Source organism: Phacochoerus africanus, chromosome 6 (genome assembly GCF_016906955.1).
Source record: "Phacochoerus africanus isolate WHEZ1 chromosome 6, ROS_Pafr_v1, whole genome shotgun sequence".
Classification (NCBI taxonomy): domain Eukaryota; kingdom Metazoa; phylum Chordata; class Mammalia; order Artiodactyla; family Suidae; genus Phacochoerus; species Phacochoerus africanus.
In genome coordinates, this window is record NC_062549.1 from 33,202,336 (window position 1) to 33,227,371 (window position 25,036).

The 25,036-nt window shown below is 33.9% G+C and overlaps 1 protein-coding gene across 37 annotated transcripts in view; it reads right to left on the reverse strand.

Moving 5' to 3' along the window:
* RIMS2 (regulating synaptic membrane exocytosis 2) overlaps nucleotides 1–25,036 on the reverse strand; it is a 621,959-nt gene that overhangs the window by 356,770 nt on the left and 240,153 nt on the right. For 14 of the 37 annotated variants that reach the window (XM_047783465.1, XM_047783464.1, XM_047783474.1 and 11 more), the window contains exon 1: nucleotides 17,013–17,419. The exons of 21 other annotated variants lie outside the window; for them this stretch is intronic. In XM_047783465.1, the coding sequence (XP_047639421.1) occupies nucleotides 17,013–17,134 (122 nt within the window). In that variant the 5' untranslated portion in view covers nucleotides 17,135–17,419. Of the gene's footprint in view, nucleotides 1–16,190; nucleotides 16,212–17,012; nucleotides 17,420–25,036 lie in introns of those variants that run through there. 2 more of the 37 variants (XM_047783455.1, XM_047783451.1) reach the window with 2 other exon arrangements.

Genomic DNA, 25,036 nt, shown 5'->3' on the forward strand with positions numbered 1-25,036 from the left:
CCTTTTAGGAAAACAATTTGGCAATAATAGGAGTCCTAGAAAAATTGAAGGCTTTTGACCTAGTAATTGGACTTTCAGGGAATCTTTCAGAGTGAAATCTTAAAGAGAGATAAAAGTATAATTAATAGTAATAATTATAGGAGTTCCCATTGTGGCTCAGCAGAAATGAATCTAACTAGCATCCATGAGGACGCAGGTTTGATCCCTGCCCTTGTTCAGTGGGTTAAGGATCTGTTGTTGCTGTGAGCTATGGTGTAGGTCACAGACACAGCTCAGATATCATGTTGCTGCACCTGTGGTTAGACCTCTAGCCTGGGAACCTCCATATACTGAGGGTGCAGCTCTAAAAAGGTTTTTAAAAAAAGAAAAATAATAATTACAATTATTATTACTTACTTAGTGTTATTAGGTTCAAATGCTTTACATATTTTATCTCATTTAATTTTCATAAATTCATTGTCACCTTGTTTATTGTTTAGTTATATTTTAAATTATAAATCCCAATGCATTTGCTGTTAATATTTTGGTTTATGTATTTATTTGCTTTTCTTATTTGTAAAACAAAAATAAGAACATTTATGTTCTTTTTCCACTTGACATGGGCAAAGGAAGTCAAAAAGTATTATCCTATTATTAAATCACAGAAAGTATAAAGGAAGTCAATAAAAAACTAAGATTTTGCTTTATGTGCAAAATCTTGTAAACACACATGAAATGAAGATAAGCTCATTCTTTGAATACCCTAAGCTTATATATTTTTGGCTTTGTTTATGTTTATTTTTTCACTTCAATTATAGCTGCACTAGAAGTAATGTTAGTATTGGATAAGTATGACATAATGTTATTTCTTAATGCCAATTCTCAAATAGTCTACAGATGTATAATCAAGTGTAGCCACAAATAGGATTCAAACAAATTTGGTGAGTGGTTCAAGAATTTTAAACAGATGCTAACAGACTACTAAAACATGTGAACCATCTGTAAGATGGAGGAAGATGTCTGGCTGACTGGCTTTAACAAGGCTCACCTGCATTTCTGTACTAACAGTGGTGAGACAGAGCACGACTAGGCTGTGAAGACTGAAAATCTTTCTCTGACTCGCCTACATCTTATTGCTGATAATGGAGGTGTGCACCCACAGATAACAAAGTCTGTTTTTTTTCAATGTTTCACAATAAACATCCAAATAAAAGATAATTCATAAAGAGTTCATAATTCATCCTATGTAAGAGAGAAAGAAGTTAAAAAAAAAACCTTATTCTTCAGAGGTAATAAGAAAAAAGGTAACAATTTCAGATGTGGAAATAAGTTTTATATATTTAGCATTTATTGTCTCAGATAAAAATTGAGAAGAAATTCATTTCCTAATAAAGGTGTGTGTAGAGAAACTGTGATAACTAATTAATTGAAAAAAAATAATTCCCAAACAACAGCATTAAGGACCTAGATGGGCCCAAATGGTCTAATTTAATATCACTACAGACAACACAGGTTTTCTCAGCCATCTAAAGACTTTATCCAGGAAAATGCTAGACTGTGTTCTTTAAAGCCTGCTCTACACCCACTATTCCTCCTTATTTCAAAAGTCTTCCTTCACTAATACAGGACTGTTTTATACTTTTATAAAAAAAGAAAAGAAAAAAGGAAAGAGAGGGAAGAAGTAAACTTCTGGTATGAGCGTACTCAATTAAAATACATTTATTCTATGATTGTTTTTCTAACATTAACAAGTGCACCTCCTGGGGACAGTTATGTTTAAAATTATTCAACTTTTTATCAAGGTTTTACTCAAATCATTTCAAATTTAGAAATGATCCAAATATCCATCAGTGGGAGAGTGAATTAAAAACTGGTATATAACACTATGGAATATCACACAGCAGTCAAAATAAATGAACAACTACAATGAATATCAATATGATGCAATGTAAAATTACATGGAAAAAACAGAATAATTTTATATAAAGATAAAAACACTAACACTTTTTAAGAATGCATACATATTTATCCATATGTAGATATGCATGAAACCTACATAAAAAAGAAATCTGATAAATGATGAACATGGGTTCAATATAACTGCCACAAACTGAATGAGGCTAGGAAACGGGATGAGATAAAGAAACGGTTAGATTTAAATGATTGCCAAGGTTCCAGCTCCTGTTTGAGGTGACGGGTTCAAGTGTGCTTATTAAATTACTATGAAATAATTAACAGATTCCTGAATAGCTAGTATAAGGTTTTTCCTTTCTGCCATAAACTATAAAACTGGGCAGAAAGGGCACTGAACACGATGCATTGAGATTCTTAAGAAAGGTTAAATCATTTAAAGTATGCTTCACACTACCTTTCTGCCTAGAAGGACAGGCAGGTTCACAACTATAGCATGAAGAATTGAAGCCCAGGAAGAGAGCACAGAGCCTACTGACATATGAAAAATCTGGTTTTAAAGACAAGAGATCATAGGCTTGCTAATGCAGTGGGAAAAAAAACTCCAGAAAGAGTTTTTACTCAGGTTCCAGCCCAAACTCTAAGCTGTACTTACTTTAAGCTGGCCTTCTGGAGCCTGGTAGACCACAACTACTAAGGGCTGAGAGTTGAAGAGAAATTTCAGAAGTCACTGATCAAGCAGGCTTAAAGAGATATTTGTGAAAAACCCAAGGCAACTAGTTAAGACACCAGAAAGTTCAGATATTAAGAGTAAGAAACTAGAAAAGTAAAAGCAACACCCCATGATAAACGTAAAAAGCAAAGAGTACTGCCCAACCAAGGCCTAAAAGGAAGCTTTAACAAGATCAAGCGATCTTCCTTAATTTAACTGCCTGACAAGGTTTTTTAAAAGCATTCTCCAGGTGAAAACATAATGGAGGATCTCTACAATGCATCACTTAACAATGTTCAGTATACAATGAAGCATCAAAAGACATGCAAAGAAGAAGATGAATCCATAATCAAGAGAAAGAGTCATAAACGTTGCCAGGATGTTGCAAATAAGCAGACAACCTCAAAAAAACTACAATAAATATGTCAAAGAATTTAGTGGAGAGGTGCATACAAGGGAAATGGAGAAGGAATTTTAGCCCATTAATGGATGCTGGGGAAAAAAACCAAGTGTCAACTTTGCAACTGAAACATGCAACAAGAGAAGTAAAAAATACATTACTATTCTATATTCTACTACTGCATGCATAACAGTAGAATGGAATGAAAACAACAAAGTGAATCAAAACAGATTATTAAGTAAAGACAGAGGAGTTCCTGTTGTGGCTCAGCAGATTAAGAATCCAACATAGTGACCATAAGGATGCAGGTTTGATCCCTGGCCTCACTCAGTGGGTTAAAGATCAATGTAGGTCACAGATGTGGCTCGGATCCAGTGTTGCCACGGCTGTGGCATAGGCCAGTAGTTACAGCTCCAAGTAGACCCCTAGCCTGGAAATTTCCATATGCCGCAGGTGCACCTATAAACGGAAAAAAGAAAAAAAAAAAAAGTAAAGGCAGAATAGGAAGAGGGAAAAAAATGAAAAAAAAAAACAGAAAAGCATCTGAGATTTGTATTGCAGTATCAAAAAAACACATATATAAATGGAGTCCTAGAGGGAAAGCAGGAAACAGACGGGGCAGAGGAAATGTTTAAAGAGATAATGACCAACACTTTTAAAAATTGATGACTGAAGAGTTCCCTGGTGGCCTCGCAGTTAAGGACTCAGAGTTGTCAATGCTGTGGCTCAGGTTCAATCCCAGGCCCAGGAACTTCAGCCAACCATGTGCGTAGCCAAAAGAAAAAATTTTTTAAATTGATGAATGAAATCATTCCAGATACCTAAGTGGCTCAGTGAACCACAATGAGAACATAAAGGAAAACGCACCTAAATACTTCAAATTCAAACTACTGAAAACAAAAGACAGAGAGCTATCATGAAAGAAACCAGAGGAAATGGATACAATACCTATAGGAGAAAAATAAAATAAAATCACAGCTGACTCCTCTCCATAAACAATGAAGGCCAGAAGACACGTAAATAACATGTCCTAAAATATGTCATATGACAATCTTAGGAATGATATTGCTTTTTTTTTTTTCTGTTTTTGCTTTTTAGGGCCACACCAGCAGCATATGGAGGTTCCAGGCTAGGGATCTAATTACAGCTACAGCTGTCGGCCTACACCACAGCCATAGCAACACCAGATCCGAGCTGCATCGGCAACCTACACCACAGCTCATGGCAACGCCGGGTCCTTAACCCACTGAGTGAGGCCAGGGATTGAACCTACAACCTCATGATTCCTAGTCCAATTCGTTTCTGTTGTGCCACAACAGGAACTCTAAGAACCATATTTCTTAAGAAAGAAAAAGTTCACCTAAATCTACATCTAATCTTTAATTTCATTAAAATTGCTCATCTATATATTTGTTGCATTGCCAATGGCAAAGAATATAATAAGCATTTCTTTAGCTCTGCAGATTTCATGGAAAATCTGGTAATATTTTTTGAAAAACATATTGCTCTAAGTGAATTTTCATCATCAGATTTACATTTTGTGCAAATAGTTTTATGAAAAGCTGTAAAATTTCTTAAGAAAAGGCAGTATATCACATTTTTATGTTCATTAAGTTTTGTTTCAAAATTACGATTAACTTAACAGGACCCAAAGAAATAATGTTCAAAAATTCTTTGCAAAAAATACATTGTAGCATTGGAAAAATTATTAATTCAAAAAATGGGCCATAATTAATAATCAAATTTTCAGCACATAAAAAATGCCCACACTACCCAAAGCAATCTACAGATTCAACGCAAGCCCTATCAAATTACTCATGACATGTTTCACAGAACCACAAAAAAAAAAACAGAATTGCCAAGGTAATCCTGAGGAACAAAAACCAAGCAGGGGGCATAACTCTCCCAGACTTCAAGCAATATTACAAAGCCACAGTAATCAAGACAGTGTGGTACTGGTACCAAAACAGATATACAGACCAATGGACCAGAATAGAGAATGAAGAAATAAACCCAGATACCTATGGTCAATTAATCTTCAACAAAGTAGGCAAGAATATAAAATGGGAAAAAGACAGTCTTTTCAGCAAGTATTGCTGGGAAAACTGGATAGCCGCATGTAAATCAATGAAACTGGAACACACCAAGCACAAAAATAAATTCAAAATGATTTAAAGACTTAAATATAAGACAAGACACCATCAAACTCCTAGAAGAGAACATAGGCATAACATGCTCTGATATCAACCTTACAAATGTTTTCTCAGGTCAGTTTCCCAAGGCAACAGAAATAAAAGCAAAAATAAACCTTGGGACCCAATCAAACTGAAAAGCTTTTGCACAGTAAAGGAAACCAAAAAGAAAACAAAACACAACTTACAGAATGGGAGAAAATAGTTGCAAATGATGCAACCGACAAGGGCTTAATCTCTAAAACATACAAACAACTTATACAACTCAACAGCAAAAAAGCCAACAACCAATGGAAAAATGGGCAAAAGACCTGAACAGACATTTCTCCCAAAAAGATACACAGATGGCCGACAAGCACATGAAAAAATGCTCAACATCACTGATTATTAGAAAAATGCAAATCGAAACTACCATGAGATACCACGTCACACCAGTCAGAATGTCCATCATTAACAAGTCCACAAATAACAAATGCTGGAGAGGGTGTGGAGAAAAGAGAACCCTCCTGAACTGTTGGTGGGAATGTAAATGAGTACAACCACTATGGAAAACAGTATGGAGATACCTTAGAAAACTATACATAGAGCTACCATATGACCCAGAAATCCTACTCTTGGGCATATATCCAGACAAAATCTTCTTTGAAAAAGACACATGCACCCGCGTGTTCATTGCACCTCTATTCACAATAGCCAAGACATGGAAACAACCCAAATGTCCATCGACAAATGACTGGATTAAGAAGATGTGGTATATATACACAAAGGAATACTACTCAGCCATAAAACAGAACAAAATAATGCCATTTGCAGCAACATGAATGGAGCTAGAGATTCATACAAAGTGAAGTAAGGCAGAAAGAGAAAGACAAATACCATATGATGTCACTTATATCTGGAATCTAATATATGACACAAATGAACCTTTCCACAGAAAAGAAAATCATGGACATGGAGAACAGACTTGTGGTTGCCCAGAGGGAAGGGGAGGGAGTGAGAGGGGCTGGGAATTTGGGGTTTATAGATGTAAACTATTGCCCTTAGAATGGATAAGCAATGGGATCCCGCTGTATAGCACTGGAAATTATGTCTGGTCACTTTTGATGGAGCATGATAAGAAAGAAAAAATAATGTGTACATGTATGTGTGACTGGGTCACCTTGTTATGTAATAGAAAATTGACAGAACACTGTAAATCAGCTATAATGGATAAAACAAAAATCATTATAGAAAAAAAGGCATTTAGACTAAAAAGGAAGAAGTAAAATCTCTCTTGGAAGATGAAAAAAAAATTTTCAGCACATCATTTTTATTTCTTATATTGTGGTTGCTACCAGTTTAAGAAACAATTGGTGAATACTCTCACAAAGAACTTCACCTTTAGTCTCCTTATTGTCACCACAAACATTATCAAATCTCCTTTAAAAATTCCCTGTGGAGGAGTTTCCATCATGGCTCAGCAGTTAACTAATCTGACTAGCATCCTCATGGACAGAGGTTCAATCCCTGGCCTTGCTTAATGGGTTAAGGATCCAGCGTTGCTCTTAGCTGTAGTGTAGGTTGCAGATGCTGCTTGGATCCTGCGTTGCTGTGGTTGTGGCATAGGCCAGCAGCTGCAGCTCCGATTTGATCCCTAACCTGGGAACCTCCATATGCCACAGATGTGGCCCTAAAAAGCAAGAAAAAAAAATTTCCCTGTGGAAATTATCTTTGAAATGGATGTTCATCCAACTAAAAGATGAAGAATAAATACGATGACTTTTATATCTTCATTGTATCTGATCAGACAATTTCTCTTATAGTTAGATCAGTTCTATCAATGTTTTCTATGAAGAAAGCCTTGCATATATTGCTCATATTTTACCATTAGCAACAGTCATTAGAACATGGATGAAGTATAACAGTAAAGAAAGAATATTTAAAAGTTACATATTCTCTAAATATTCTGATGATACAATGATAATTTAACTAAGACATGAGGTTCCTGATCAGTCACTATCTAAGGATATTTGGAAAAGCACAACAAATTACAGAGAATGAAAATTAGATTACAAAAGCTACAGACATAATCTCTGCCAGCATAGCGTTTAACAAATACAATTAAAATATTTAAAAACAGATTCTTTGATAATGGCCAAATTAACCATCCCAAAGATATTACATTCTGGGTAGAATATGAACAAATAACTACTGGAAGGCCCAGGCAGTTAACAAAAAAGAAGACAGACACTGGGGTGCAACTGACATCTGGAAGAAGAGAATGACACTGTTTCCCATTTTTATAGATTTTAGACAAATTCAATCAATAGCTAAAGGCTAAATCTATGTTAGAAAACTCAGTCTTACTAGATTGAAAAAACAGAAGAAAGAGTTTAAGTAAATACAGAAAGTGAAAAGTGAGGAGGAAATGACAAAAAGCAACAGAAAGAGAAAATCAAATTCTGTGTATAATAAACACTGCCCAAATCTCACACATGCACAGGAAGAATTCAAGCAGTTCAGCTAAAATTAAAACAATTAAACCAAAATTTCAGCTGCTGTAACTCAGGGGAAACAAAGTCTGTAGCTCAAGCTCTGCCAAGTTAACTTCCTGCTTTAAAAATAATCAGTGCTCAGAACAGATTTCAGAGTCTCTAAGTATGGTTAACCATGTCCAAGATATAATTAAAATTTACTTGATATATTAAGAAATAAAAAAGCATGATCCTCACTAAAGAGAAAAGACAATCATCAGAGTTTGAGAGCTAATCTGGATATTAAAATTAGCAGAAAATGATTTTAAAGTTACTATAGTAACTATGTTAGAGGAAGTAAAGATAACATGCTTATGAGTGAAAATACAAAATCTCAATAGAGAAATAGTGACTATAAAAAATAACCAAATGGAAATTTTAGAATAAAAAACAAAATTTCTAAAATCAAAAATGCACTGGATGAGCTTTTCATCTACTAGAGATTATGAAAGAAAGACTAAATGAACTTGAAAATTACACAATCTGAAAAAGGGTAAAAATTAATTACAGAATATCTGGGATAATTTCCAAATGGTCTAAAATACAAATAATTGGGAAATCAGAGTGAAAAGAAAGTTAAGATAAAAATACCAATCAGGAGTTCCCTTCATGGCTCAGTGGTTAACAAATCCAACTAGCATCCATGAGGATGCTGGTTTAATCCCTGGCCTCACTGAGTGGGTTAAGGATCCCATGTTGCCATGAGATGTGGTGTAGGTTGCAGATGAGGCTCGGATCCCGCATTGCTGTGGCTGTGGTGTAAGCCAGCAGCTACAGCTCAAATTGTTCCCCTAGCCTGGGAACCTCCATATGTTGTGGGTGAGGCCCTAAAAAGACCAAACAAAACAAAACAAACAAACAAAACTGAATCATTGAGATGGTAAACAAACAAGTGAGAAAATCAACAAAGCTTAAATTTAAAAAATTTATTAAGCAAACAAGAGGAAGTTCATGAATTATAATATTGATATAAAAAATAAAAGAAGGGTTATAACTATCAATTCCATAGACATTAAAAAGATAATAAAGTTTTTTTTTTAATTGTTATTGCCCCAACACAACTTTTTTTTTCCACTGTACAGCATGGGGACCCTGTTACACATACATGTATACATACTTTTTTCTTCTGTTATACCCTTTCCAATAAAAAAGGTGTTTCATTGTCAGTAAAAAACAAACAAAAAAGTAATAAAGTAAAATTATGAAATTTATAACTTTTTTAAGATGTTAATATCTAATAGACTACCACAACTTCTACTTAACATTTTGTACTATTTGTCCTAATAAGGCAAGAAAAAGGAAAAAAAAGCATAAATATTGGAAAAAGAAACAGAACTGTATCTGTTTGCAGATGACATGAATGTTCACATAGGATATCATAACAAATCTAGAAGACAATTATTACAACTAATAAGTAAATTTGGCAAGATTAAAAGATACAAGGCTGGGGTTCCCATCATGGCTCAGTGGTTAATGAATCCAACTAGGAATCATGAGGTTGCAGGTTCAATCCCTGGCCTCACTCAGTGGGTTAAGGATCCAGCATTGCCGTGAGCTGTGGTGTAGATCACAGATGTGGTTCAGATCCCATGTTGCTGTGGCTCCAGCATAGACCAGCCACTACAGTTCCGATTAGACCCCTAGCCTGGGAACCTCCATATGCCATGAGTGTGGCCCTAGAAAAGACAAAAAGACCAAAAAAAAAAAAAAAACAAAAAAACACAAGGCTAATATTGAAAATAAATGATTTACATAAAAGCAGAAAACTAGAAACTGAAAATTTTTTAAATAATTCCATTTATAGTAAGATCAGATACTTAATATACTTATGAAAAAATAGTCATGCAAGACCTCTACCCTTAAAACTACAAAATATTCTTAGATAAATTAAAGAAGACCTAAATAAATTAAGCGATATCCAAAGAGAAAAATCAATGTCATTAGATGTTAATTCTCCCCCAAATAAATGTACAGAAATACAATGCAACCCCAGACTCAATCACACCAAACTTTTAAATCAAAATTGAAAAAATGATCATAAATTATATATGAAAATGCAAAGGACTTAGAATATTTAGCCTGTCTTGAAAAAGAATAAAAGTGGTGAACTTAGACTACCTGACTTCAAGATTGCTATAAGACATTAGGATACTGCGTAAAGACAGACTAATAGATTAATGTAATAGAATAGATATTCCAGAAATTGAATCACAGTTATACAATTATGTAATCCTCTGCAAAGGTAAAAAAAAAAAAAACCACTCCAATAAGGAGTAGAAATCTTCAAGTCTTTTCAGAAAATGGTGATAAAACACTGGATAGCCACCAGAAAAAATATGAATCTTGATCCCTACCTCATACTGTACACATAAAAATTAATGTCTGATGGATTGCATACCCAAACAGAGAAGCTAAAACTCTAAAGCTTTTGGAAGATATATAGGAGGATATTTTCATGACTTGGGGTTGGCAAAGAAGTGTTAGACAGCACACAGAAAACAAAAACCCTAAAAGAAAAAAAATGATAAATTAGATTTCATCAAAAATAAAACTTCTGGAGTTCCCATTGTGGCTCAGTGGTAACAAACCCGACTAGCACCCATGAGGATGTGGGTTTGACCCCTGGCCTTGCTCAGTGGGTTACGTATCCAGTGTTGCCATGAGTTGTCATGTAGGTCGCAGACACGGCTCAGATCCCACATTGCTGTGGCTGTGGCATAGGCCAGCAGCTACTGCTCTGATTGGACCCCTAATCTGGTAACCTCCATATGCCATGGGTGAGGTCCTAAAAAGACAAAAAAAAAAAAAAAAGAAAGAAAGAAAGAAAGAAAAGAAAAGAAAGCAAAGCAAGGAAAAAAGAAAGGAGGAGAACTTGCTCAAAGGACAATAAAATCTATGGCTCTGATTCGACCTCTAGCCTGAGAACCTCCATATGCTGCAGGTGTGGCCCTAAAAAGCAAAATAAATAAAATAAAATAAAATAAAAGTTCTCCCTAAAGGAATTAAGAAAATAAATAAGCAAACCACACACTGGGATATATATTCACAAAGCATATAAGTGACAAATGACTGATATCCATAATAAAGAACTTTAACTCAATAATAAAGACAAAAAAAACCCCTAATTTTTAAAAAAACTGAACAGACACTTCACAAAGGAAGATATACAAATGGCCAATGAATATAAGAAAAAGTGCTTGACAATGTTAGTCATCAGGCAAATACAAAATAATGTCATAAGAAGTTGCTACTCTAAACATCCCATAATACCAAAAATTAAAAAGATGTATCATCAACTGTTGAAAAGTGTGTTGAACCATCAAACTTTCAAACATATCTGGTGAGAGTTTAAAATACACTTTTTAAAAAATGATCTGGCATTACAAATCTAAACACACACCTACCTAATGACCCAAGAATTCATCTTCTAGGTATTCATCCAAGAGAAATAAAAATATATGTCCACAAAGAGACATTAATCTTAAGAGTGCAGAATATTCACAAAATGGAATACTACTCATAGGGAAGGAATGAATTTCATATTTAAACACAGATGAATTTATTTAACACAGGTGAATTTTTTAATTAAAAAGTATTTTATAAAAGAGTATTGTCTACATGGTTTCAGTTATATGAAGCTCCAGAACAGACAAAACTAATCTATACTAAGAAAAAAATAAGAACAATATTTGATTCTGGATGCTAAGGGGAGCTAGTATGGACTAGTAAAGAATCATGTGGGAGATGGTAAGTGTGGGAATTCAGGGGTTAATAAATATACAGTCCTAATTCAAGAGGCTCACGGTAGAGTGACTTCACCAATATCACACAGCCAGTAGGTAGCAGAGCTGAGATATGAACACAGAGCTGAGATATCAACATTGCACAACATAAGGCTACCACAATAGTAGAAAAGTCAAGCACAAATCAACTGCTGACTAAACACAGCAGTTCTTGCCATTTTCCATTACCTCCATCTCTGGCATTTCAAAGGTCATGCAATGAAATGGAAAGTTTAAAGGAACTTAACTCAGAAGTCCCGAATTTGACTTAAGTAAGCAGCTGAAAATTGTGTTTCTTAGAGCCTAATTTGGGTCCCATGTTCCACTTTCTAAACCAGAGTTGCTCCACTTTTATCTGCTTTACATATTGAGTTAGATTTTAAAGGCAGCATTCTCTGCTAAAATCAAAAGAGAAACTAAAATCATGGCTTAAAGAACACTAGAAATAATAAAGAGCCCTCATACTTTAAGATACCACAATTTTAATGTGTAATGGGTTTTTTTTCCTTTTTGCCTCCAAGGAAGTGCTCACAAACATTCCTTTTTTTAAAATGAATAAAGCAGTTATTTATTTATTTGTAATCATTATTTTATTTTTTGATTTTAATTAATCGAATTTTATTACATTTATAGTTGTACAGCGATCATCACAACCAAATTTTATAGCCTGAGATTCTTAAAACTCCTCAAATGCAGAAGCTAAATTCCTAGATCAGTCCTAGGAATTCTTTTCTGGGGTACAGGAATCTTTATAAGTAACTCATAATGGCTATGAAGAGAGCCCATAGCATATATTAAATGAACTCATTTTACTATTCAGTGAATAGTACCAGAATTAAATAAAAGACATTTATCAGTAATTACCTTCTTTGAGTTTTCTAAGATTATTTATGACCATATAGAATCTAACAAAAAAGTATACCTAACTTTTACCTATCAACAAAAGCAGTAACTTTATAAAAAGTTCTTTGAATAGAGAAAATAGTGGTTAAAGATGGTCTATCAGTATCAGATTAAGTATCTATACTAATAATTGTGGGATGTAGCAAAGATTCACAGCAAATATTCTGGTAAAAATATTAATAAAACATATCTATGAATCAAAGGTCATAATGATTGGAAATAAGAGAATTGTCAACATAAGCTTTTATGTCTTTAATATAATTATTTTTATAATAATTATAACACATTTAACAAAGTTTATATATGTACATTTATGCATGTGTGTGTGTGAGCCCACATGCACATGCATGCATTCATATCAGTCTATTGGGTGCTTTATATTTCAGAATATAGGCTGTTTATGAAATACGTTCCTAGCACAGAAAATTGTGCTGTGACCTTACTAACTCCAAACAATGCACACTGTGTAGACTGCACTCTCAGAACTATGAAAAGTAAGCATATTCTTCTTTCAATGTCAAAAGAGTCATTAATAGACCACCATGAATAACAGGTGTCTGTGCCAAAAATCCTGATGACAAATTGATGGCTTCACTACAAACCAAAGAAATAGTAAATGCTTTGTAAAAACAACTAAATACTTCTGATCAAAAACACTACCAGATGAAATAAATATTTATTTTATGAAATCAAATTTTATTTAAAATAATGTTAATGTTTCAGAACTGTGGAAATGTTTTGGTGGAAAACAGCCTTTTTACACTAGGTGAATTCAAGCTTTAAATTTTATTTTTAAATTAGAGTGGCTCTGTAATTTATTGTCAAATAACAATACTTTTAAGAGAGAAAGGCAGTACAAATAATAATTAGCAGCCATACACTAGGACCAATCCAAGCAAATCATATCACACAGTTACCTTACCTATAATTGAAAACACCAACAAATCCAAATCTTCTCTGATCTACTAGATTTTTTAAATCTTACTTTTAAATATTAAAGCCTGCATATCTTATTTTATAAATATATGGAAAGGAGAGAAAGACTGGCTTTAATATCTATTCCAAATAAATTCCAGTCCTATTATGCCCCTGTGTGGCCAGTCAGAACAGCAAATTCACTGTCAAACATTTAGTGACAAAGAAATAATTACAGGTTTGGAGGAAAATACAGATTTTTCTATTGTACATAGAAATATTACTAAAAATCAGAAAATGGGAATACCCGGTACATTTTCCCACAAATTGTATCACAAAATATAGTCATCATTATCAGATTCATTTGAATACTGCTACTCAAAGCAGTGAACACTGTTAAAAATATACTTTCTAGCATCCCAACATTTTTGTCTGCTTCCAAAGACAAGATCACAAAATTTAGATTTTATAATGAATTTAGTACTTGAGAACTTTTTTGCTGGTAACAAAAGCAATTATCTTTGTATCCTTATTAAATAATTTAATTTGGGGATAAATGAGTTTACAGTAAGAAAACTTGATAATAAGAATTTAAATTAAAGTGGCATTTCATCCCAATCTATCAAGTGGATTTACACAAGATGTAGGCACTGATTTTATTTTTCCTATTGAACTTTCGGTCCAATTTTATTTTCCCCATAAAAGAATACAGTATAACGTGCCACCTCCTTTATGCACAAAAATGGTACTCAAGAGCCACAATGATAAGAGAATCAGCTAAGAACTTTCAGTTTAAAACAAAAGTCGTGCTACACGATTTCCAACGAAAAGTCCACCTAAAATATTCTGATGATTTTCACTCATAAATAAATTACAATTATTCATTAGATAATTAATATTTCAATTATATATATATAATTAATATTTCAATTATATATATATATATATATAAAACCAGTTTAGGGATTTATGGTACCTAAAATATTATTGGTGTATTCAAAGTCTTTGCTTCTTTGACAAGCTGAACTTGAAAATGTTTTTGGAATAATTCTTATGAGATTTTCATTTTTTAATCCTTTATGCTTATATGTCATAGAAGTAAACTACCCTACCACATGAAAACCTGATGAAAGCCAAGTTACAGATTTGGCGATAAGATTAGTTACCTAGAAAAAGTCTCAAGAAAACTATCTGAAAGAGTCCCCTTTTAATCATACATTGTCTATGACTGATGCATAGTACTATTCTAGTAATTTCTCCTAGAAAGCAATTCAGAATAAAATATAATGTAACTTTCCATAACTATGACATTGTTTTTCTGTCACTTTAAAGATCACACTTAATGTCACCATACGATAAATGAATATTCCATTTCAACTAATCCAATTAAACTATTATTCATGTGTAACAACCAAAACTGTTCTTTCCAAAGTGATAGTTACATAATGGGTACTTCAACTTCAAGACCATTATTACGTTCAGTTTACCAAGTTGAGAGGGCTACTATTTAGAAACATCTTAAAAGTTGTTGTAAGAGCACATCATCTGATGACATACTTGGGTTTTCTTCCATAATTTTTTCCTCAAGAATGATTTTTTCGTCTACATCGTACTTTCTAATTCAGTGTCTAAGCAGAATAAGAATTTTTAAATACCATTGTATCTGACCTGAACACAAAGTAACTAAAACATTAAAATATGTGGAGAGATTAATTGCAAGTTCATATAAACTTATTAAACTATAACTATTTATATAACTGGTTTTGATTGATTAAAAGTAAATTAAGTAGTTTATATTTATGAAGATCAGTAGATCTATATGTAAAAAAAGTCATGTTTTCTGAAGACAAAGAAATCAAAAATATATAAAGGCAGAGGATTTTTAGCTCCTAAAACAGAATAAATTCTTTATTAATTACCAGTTGTTTCAGATAATTTTTTAGATAAAAAATGAAAATAAGTTAAATAAGCCTCGTGTCACAGAAGCATTAGAAACTTCACAATTCAATGTTTAACTGCAACAATATAAAATTCCAGGTTTTTACTAATGAGAGCATTGCAATTACAACCATGTCAACAATCACAGAAACTTGGAGCCAAGCAAAAGAACAGAAATAGGGATGCACACAATTCCCTCAAAAAACAGATATTCTCATATTTTAAAACTAGTTATATTTACTTTAAAACTAATTCTATACATGCTGTTAATAGCACAACTTCTAAAGTGAATGTCTACTCAGCCCTAACATTAATACTTTTTAACACAAAAATTCTCGAAATTAAAAAAAAGAAATAGAAATCAAACAAGGAAAAGATGTAAAGAATGAGTACAAATCCTAAAAGTCTGATAACTTTGGGTCATAGAAATTTTAAGAAACCCATAGTGCTTCTTTTATTTAAACTTAAAATGCAATACAGATTATTTTTATCATAAATTATAGATACTCAATGTATTACTAAACCAAAAAACCCAATATCTTAAAATATAGATAGCCTATTATAGAATACCATTGAATTTCATAACTGTTAAGCTAGTCCAAAAAGTAAATGTAAAAAAATCAAATCAGTTAATTGAACAGAACTGAGTAAGAAGTGAAATTTTATAAAAAACAGGTGTGGAATTTCATATTCCATAAAAAGGTCATAGATATATTTAGCATCGATAAACATTTTAAATGTCAACAAAATTTTAAAAGCCTCCTTTTCATTTGCTAAATTAAAACACATACTGTGTAATGGGTATTTTTTTAATCTCCAAAAAAGGCTGCCTCACATTGTTCAGAGATCCTGAAAGGAAGGGACCCAGTAAAACCCATTCAATATTCTATGCACTCTTAGTTCTCCCTCAATTTCCAGAAGGTTTCAGTGCATTATCATGTTCACAGAATTTCTTTCTCAGTCTTTCTCCACATATATTTAGTTAAAATGAGGTCTTTTCTATACTAGGCATATAACATTAGAAATTCACAAAAGGCAAACAGCTTAAATAAGGGAAGAACCAGATAATAAAACTGTATTTTAAAAGCATGCTTTAATAGGCTATCTCTTTTAGTGTAAGCCGAAGAAACCATCTAAAACATATGTCCGTAATTTAACAACCTTCACCACACACACACAAAAAGATCAGGTTGAAAAAGCAATACGAATTTATAACAAAGCATCCTTCCAAACTAGCCGACCTAATACAAAGCATTATTAGCAGTTCCATAATACAGCTTTTTAAAAGTGATTATTGATCTACTCTGCATAGAGAAATGTCTTAGACCTAGAAAACATCTTCTGCATGTTTTACAAAGAGCATGCATGATTGCTAATTCACATTTTCCAACAAATCACATATGATTATATAGCTCCATCCTTATATATGCAATGTAATCACTGCCACGATCACAAAGAAAAAAATCTATCAGACATTTTAAGTTAATCATTTTATTTATTACAAAATTAAATCATGAAACAGCCTATATTATGTTTCAGAGGTCAAGCTAGTTAAAATTAAGATTTTTTGTGCCTTGAAGTATGCTTACTTTCCTTCTTAAAATCAATTAAGAAGAACACTACATACAATTTTATATTTTTGATAAAAAAAAGACAACACCCTTAAAATACTAATGTTTCAATACAGAACAATTTTATAGACATATAAGATTATTATTATTATGAAAATATCAACACTAAAAGAAAATATAGTTTAGCTTTACTCACCTTGCATTGTTCAGCGTTTGTCCAAAAAGCTCATTTTGTAAAATATTTGGTGGGGATGAAAAAACCCCATGAAAATGAGATAAAACAGAATTGCAGACCTGGCGCAATGTCTCAAATTGCATTTTCCTTCCTTTTTTTTCTTCCCTTATTTTTCCTTACCACCTGTCTTTAAAGTCATCTATTTGCAGACACCATCAAATAAAAACATGCCAATCAAGTTCCATATTTCTCCTGAGCTCTGTAAAAACTGTGCTTAAATGAGCAGAGGTTGATAGTTAATTGTACAGTCATTATTCTTCTAATTCAGTGGAAGAAGATTCAGTACCCGTGCGGCTTTCGGCTTTCTCCTGACTGTAGCAAGAATTCTAAACAGCAGTAAGCTTTTTGGGCATTCCCAGATGAAGTGTGAAGCTGAGCTGCTTTCATGTACTCTACTCATATTTCTCTAAGCCTATTAAAAACACGCAATGAATAGATGCTGTCGTCAGGAGTTTCAGCACATCTGGCTGCCAGCAGTAAAATCTCAGAAGTAATAAAAATGGGACAAGGTATCTTCTCAATGTTACTACTGGGTAAGAGGGAGAGAATTATACATTTCTCAACCCTTTTCTCTTTCCCTGACAAATGAATAACTCCAGCAATAGAGTACATAGGTCTCGTCAGTGTGCAGGCTGCTGCAAAGGACTAGAATACTCAAAAAAATAAGTGGTATATCCTTCTTTGAATATTATGAAGCAATAAAAATATGACAGACAATAGGGCTTTATTGACAGCACTTATAATGTCAGACTTCTAAAGAGACATGTGGAAAATGTACTCAGTTATCTTAATTTCTAGTTTATTTTTAAATGTATTCATTTATTTATTTTTAAAGAACAGTGAACAATATTCAATCTGGGCCCCTTCTAAAGTCCATACATAGTGACCACATGATCACTTACATAATGCTAGGAAAAAATTATACCTTGTCAATTAAAACTCACTTAAACAGCACACATAAATTATGAACTTTTCTACAAAGCAAAAAAACAAAACTAAGACCAGAGAAACTTTATCAACCATTATTAATTTACTTCAGTAATGGTAATTATAGCACTTTTCAGAAAAATATTTTCTTTTTCCTTTTTCTTTTTTTTTTTTTTTGGCTGTGCCTGTGGCATCCAGAAGTTCTAGGGCCAGGAAAGAACACACACCATCAGCAGTGACCAGGGCCACAGCAGTGACAGTGCCAGATCCCTACCCTGCTGAACCACCAGGAACCCTGGAAAAGGATATTTTCTGAAGGCTCCAATGGTCTTTGACTACCACAGATCACCAGCCATTTCCAATGAATAATTCTGGTTTAGATAAAATCTTAGGTTATTGTATATCCAGAGGCATCCATCTTTCTCCAAAAGATGCTCTAAAAGTAGTGTTTAAACCAAATTATAAAAATCAACTTGGGAGTTCCCATTGTGCTCAGCAGAAATGAATCCAACTAGTATCCAGGAGGATGCAGGTTCGATCCCTGGTCTCCATCAGTGGGTTAAGGATCTGGCACTGCTGTGAGCTGTGGTATAGGTTGCAGACGTGGCTTGGATCCTGCATTGCTGTGGCATAGGCAGGCAGCTACAGCTCTGATTTGACCTCTTGCCTGGGAACCTCCATATGCCGTGGGTATAGCCCTAAAAAGCAAAAAAAAAAAAAATCAACTGACTTATAGAGATAAGACATTTATTTACCTTTTTAATCTTTGTTCCTAAATCATGGCATTTCTTTAACAAATACATCACTTTTAACCCCTTTCCCGTCAACTTTTATTTTTATTTACTTATTTATTTTTAGGGCTGCAGGTGTGGCGTATGGAGGCTCCCAGGCTACGGGTGGAATCAGAGCTACAGTTGCCAACTTACGCCACACCCACAGCAATGACAAATCCAAGTCACGTTTGCAACCTACACCTCAGCTCAAGGCAATGCCAGATCCTTAACCCACTGAGTGGTGCCAGAGATGGAACCCCCATCCCCGCAGATACTAGTCAGATTCATTTCCACTGAGCCACAATGGGAATTCCTCCCTTCAACTTTTAGACTTAACCTCCTCTATCCCCTTCTGCACACATACCACTATTAACAAAGGCACTTAAACACACTAAGATTTTTTTTTAGAACTGGAGAATTCTTTTTTGACATGAATAAACATGTCACAAAATAACAATACAAAATAAAAAAGTAAAAATATAAATTTCAAATAATAAAATAAATGTGATAATATAAACATTTTAAACAACTAATTTGCTTCTTTTATAAACTAAGATCTTCAATTATGGGTTTATCCTCAACTAAGAGCTCTTCCAAAATTTGCTTATTATTTATTATTTTAGATTTTTATAGGTACTCACTAATCTATTTATGAAATATCTATATACACATAATAATCATGAATCATTTTGGGCTTATAAATTACTTTTAAATTTATTTTTTAATATCCAGAAAACATTGTAAGTGATAATGTTATCATTTATAGATGAAAAGAAACAGGTGTGAAGGGATCAATGATCACACAACTTGTAAAAGGACATTTGAATGAAGGTCTTTACTTTGGATTCCATTTCACAAGCTCCTTCCCTATCATTCTATATAAATGCACATGTGAGCACACACACATACACACAAATACACTCAACTATTTGTAAACAGATCAGTGTCCATAGATAGAATAGGAAAAATACCAGCAGTGACCCAATCAATTATATTTCAGTTAGAGCAAACATTGCAAATTTTTTAATCTCACGAGTAACTTTAAATGGGATTCTTCCATTTAACTCAAACAGAAGCAACCTAATGTGCTTCAAATTTTTAAGCCTCTGCTTACAAGTTGATTTTCACATCTCTAAAAGGTCGATTTCTGTAAGTGGAAGCATACATTTTTAAATTCTTAATTTCAAAGCTTATACTACCTGTGAGATCTAGATCTATGCCCTTTTGTGGGTAGATTCAAATTTTACAAATAATCAAACACCATTTTAAAGCAAATGTATTAAAGAAGAAGGTGATTACACTGCAAAACATTCTCTGTTATTTAAAAAGGTTTATTTTGTGTTTCAAAATTGGATCTGAAGGCAAAGTCACAGAAAGAGTTTCAAAAATGGTCTAAGCAATAGAAACACTACTAAAATGAGCCTCAAAATGGCTTATTTGAAATAAACAGTAGAGCAACCACCTTCCTCAAAGCATGATTTTCTAAATACCACTATACAACACACACTACTGATTGGCTTTCTCACAGTTCCCTCCATGTCCCAGAAGAGATTTCTTTCATTTTCCCACCCATCATCACTTTCAGCTGCTCCTACTCATCATTAAGAACTCAAGAGTCACTTTCTTGAAAAGACTTTCCTTGACCTAGATTAGGTCCCCCATTATGCACTCTTGTTGTACCCTGTACTTTTCCTTTACAGCATCTGATGAAAGTATAACTATGTATTGACTTTAAAAAAAAACCAGTTTAATGTCTTTCTCCCTCAGTTCCATGAGATTAAGGCCCACATGTGTTTTATTGTCTACAACAATCCTAGTAGAGAGTAGGTGCTTAATAAGAAGCCTAAATTTTACAGAAAAGTTAATTATTTTTTAGTTACATCTCATAAGTAGGAAGGAAACTGCTTAGGACTTAATTGGGTTCTTAGTTTCCATGTTTGTTTGTTTTAGCCTAACAACACATCATGTTATAAGGTTCATAAATACAAGAACAACCAATATTTGCAGTCAAAAACATTGTGCTTTGGATGGACTCTAATTTGTTATAAATACCCTAAATATTATAAAGAATGCTTATAGCTAATATTTGTTTTAAATTTTCTTTGTACTGAAGGCTCACAAGTAACATAAATATCAGAGGGTTCTATAAAGACAGAAAGAATATGGCACTTAAGGTCAAATGGCTTGGATTTAAGTACTGACTCCAACCTACCTAGCCATAATACCTCAGGATGTTCACTTTACCCATCTAAGCTATGGTTTCCTTAGATGTAAATAAGCTACATCACTTCACAAAGTTGCTATTTATATTAAAACATATAATGTATATGAATGTATTTTACAAATTCTAAAGTACATAGTACTTGAAAGTAATCTCACTATGAACAAAAGAAACAAATTACTGGAACCAGGATTCTAACAATGTTAGGTATCTTTTATTTAGATTTATTCATGCCATAGATATTTATAGAACCTCTTTATGCAAGGTTCTATTGTTTGTTAGATGCTGAAGGGATGCAATGCTTATCCTTACCCCTTTCAGCAAAAATTAGATAAATTCCGAATGTCCTTCAAGTATGGTCAGCTCCACATTTACATCTAGTTCTGCAGAGAGGGGCTGACTCTCACAAATGGTGTAGATGGTAAGAAACTGTTTTCTCTATATCCATTATATTAGAATCACTGGAAATGACAATGCTAACTTGAGTTCCCACAGAAGAGATGTTAAGAAATTTTAAGCCATACAAGGCAATTTCACTAAAGATGATAGCTAAAAAGTCAGTCAGCACATAAAAGAGTTCAACCTAAAAGTAATCCAAAAATTTCATATAAAAATAATAACAATTTATTTTGCCTATTAAATTGGCAAAGTCTTGGCAAGAAGATCAGAGAATGGGCACTCTTAAATCATATTTATTGGCAAGAGTGTACACTGGTAGAACCCTTTCGAGAAATATTTAGTGGTATGTAGAAAAAACTTTTAAAATATTCAAATTCAGAAAGAACACTAGGAGAATAAACACCAAAATGTTGATATTGATTATCTCGGGGTAAAAATATCAGAATTTTTTCCATTATACTTCTTGGTATATTATACACAAGATAAGCCCAAAATTTAATCTATGTAATGTAGAGAATTCTACAATTAAAATGAAATCACTGACTATAATATATTAAGTATGATGTTATTTAGCCCATAAACTTTTGCTTAGCAATGCTCAAGTAAATCAAATACTAGGTTATTAGTGGTATCTATTTTTTTTTTGGTCTTTTTGCCTTTTCTTGGGCCACTCTCACAGCATATGGAGCTTCCCAGGCTAGGAATCCAATCGGAGCTGTAGCCGCCAGCCTACACCAGAGCCACAGCAACGCAGGATCCGAGCCGTGTCTGCAACCTACACCACAGCTCACGGCAACACTGGATCCTTAACCCACAGATCAAGGCCAGGGATTGAACCCACAACCTCATGGTTCCTGGTCAGATTCGTTAACCACTGCACCATGACGGGAACTCTGGTATCTATTCTCTTTCACAGTAAGTTTCTAAAATTCTCTAATAAGTCAAATTATTTAATTAGTACTATGAAACATCCAAATGAGTTGAAAAAGCAAAACTTAGCACTAATTTCTTTATATCAGCCTCAAAAATAATTGAAGTATACATCTTAAAGTTATGTGAGACTCTTAGCTTATAAATGCTTAGTGGTTGTAGCTAAAGGTCTTCAGAAGTTTAACACAAACTCAAAAATTAAATGAAAGAATAAAAACTGGGATATTATACTCTTCTTAACAACACAAGTGTCGGAGTTCCTGTCATGGCTCAGCAGAAACGAATCTGACTAGCATCCAAGCGGACGCAGGTTCAATCCCTGGCCTCGCTTAGTGGGTTAAGGATCTGCCGTTGCCGGGAGCTGTGGTGTAGATCACAGACATGGTTCAGATCTGACATTGCTGTGTCTGTGGTGTAGACCAGCAGCTGCAGCTCAGATTCAACGCCTAGCCTAGGGACCTCCATGTGTCACAAGGGTGGCCCTAAAAAGACAAAAAACAAAAACAAAACAAGTGTCTCAAGGCAGAATCACTCATGGTATATATAAATTTTATAGTTTTAAAGATGTCTGGGTTTATTTTGAATTTTTAAGAGTAACAGTTTTTCTATTAAAATGTTCCACACATGCAAACATCTAAACATTGTTAATTAGTGAAAATATATGTTATATAATATGTACAATCCATAACAAAAATCCCTGAAATGCTAAAGGAATTTTTCATTTTCTTAAAATATAGATCTGTAATTCTATATAATACAAACTGTGCTATCTTTTTTATTATATTATCCTTGTTCCATTGACTTTCAGAATCATCTGCTAAAAATCTAAGGCTTATAAAAAAGATAGTCCAGAGAACAAGGTGTCTGCATACTTTTTGCAAATTAAAGTCTTGCTTTTTTTTTTTTTTTTTTTTGCTTTTTAGGGCCACACTAGTGGCATATGGAAATTTCCAGGCTAGGGGTCAAATCGGAGCTACAGCTGCCAACCTATACCACAGCCACAACAATGTGGGATCCGAGCCACTTCTGCGACTTATACCACAGCTCATTGGCAACACCCAATCGCCAACCCACTGAGTGAGGCCACGATCAAACCCACATCCTCATGGATACTAGTCAGATTCATTTCCACTGCACCACAACAGGAACTCTCTTGCATTTTATTTTTTATCTATTTTTTAAAGGGGGCTGCACCATGCAGAAGTTCCCAGGCCAGGGATCAAACTTGAGCTACACCTGTAACCATGGCCACAGCAGTGACAATGCCAGATCTTTAACCCACTGAGCCACCAGCGAACTCCAAAATCTTGCATTTTAAATACATCCCTGAGACAATACCATGAAACCATTCACCTCAGGGATAACAAATAAGCAAATAAATAAAAAGGAGATGACATTTCTACCAAAAGAAGTAAAGAAAAGACATTCAATAAATATAAATTGGCCTGTCCTTCAGCTTAGGGCAGACCATACAGTATATCCAGGGATGAAAGAGGGAGAATAGCACCAACCTAAATGAGTACATTACAAATCTAAAGATTTCAGATAAATATCAGAAAACAGTTTAGTTCAAAATACCTACAGCAGTTTTCATAATAATTTTTTTAATGTGTTGATCTTCTGTTGTTTCCTGATGTACAAAAAATTTGTTGCAGTACTTCCTGGGGCTTGAACTCTGTATCAGTCTCCCTAGTTTTGATCATTGCTATAGAACAGACTCGACAGTTTCTACCGTCTAATTCAGAAAGGAAAGAGGAAACATAGTGAAAAGCCTCCACAAATGTATTAAGTCCTACCATCATTATCATGTCCCTGACTCGTCTAGGCCAAATATATGAGAGCTAATCCTACTGTGCTTTGAATCAAGCTGCATTATTAGGAGAGTCAAGTGCCAGAGCAGCTCTTACCAAAGCACTCCCTACAACTACAAGTGGCAGCAGCAGGAACATCTTTCCTATCAGATTCAAGACTCAGGCTGTAGATTAGCAACCCTAGATTTAAACTCCAGAATGAAAATCTCTGGTCCAGAGTGATTATCTGCTCTGACACCTAGAGGTTCTTCCTGGGAGAGGAAAGAGAACCAAGATCTCTGAAAACACTAGCTGATAAATCCATCCAGTGTTAGGACTTATTCAAAGTATACATTCCCTTGATAACTATCAAGAGAACAATTGGAAGCGACACTATAAATTCAAGGAGCAATATTCACATGGATAAGATCCAGCTCCATCTCAATAGCTACACTAATAGTTATACTGTATGCAGAGTACAAAGAATGTTTTATAGCCTTAGGACTCCAAGCACCCAACCTAAGCTTGCAAACTGCCTCCACAAGGCACCTCTGTTACCCAGTAAATTCCGAGTATCCCATATTCTTCCGGAAAGAAACAACAACTGCAATATTGTCATTACATGAAAATGAAAATGAAAATGATAATCATTGGCACAACTCTAAACACATTTAGCAAAATATGGGAACAAATGAAATACAATGCAATAAAACTGGCCTCCAGGAGTTCCCATCCACAATTCCTTTCTTTCACACAATATCCTTCTACTCATTACATCATGAAAAAAGGGGGGTGGGAGACATCGTGAAGACACCAAAAAATTACCTCACCACATGTGGATGCAAGATCAATTAGAAAGCTGATTTAGTAGTCAAAGCAAGATATTAGGTGGCTTGGATTAAAATAATCACAGTAAAATGGACACAAAGGAAGACTAAAAAGGTA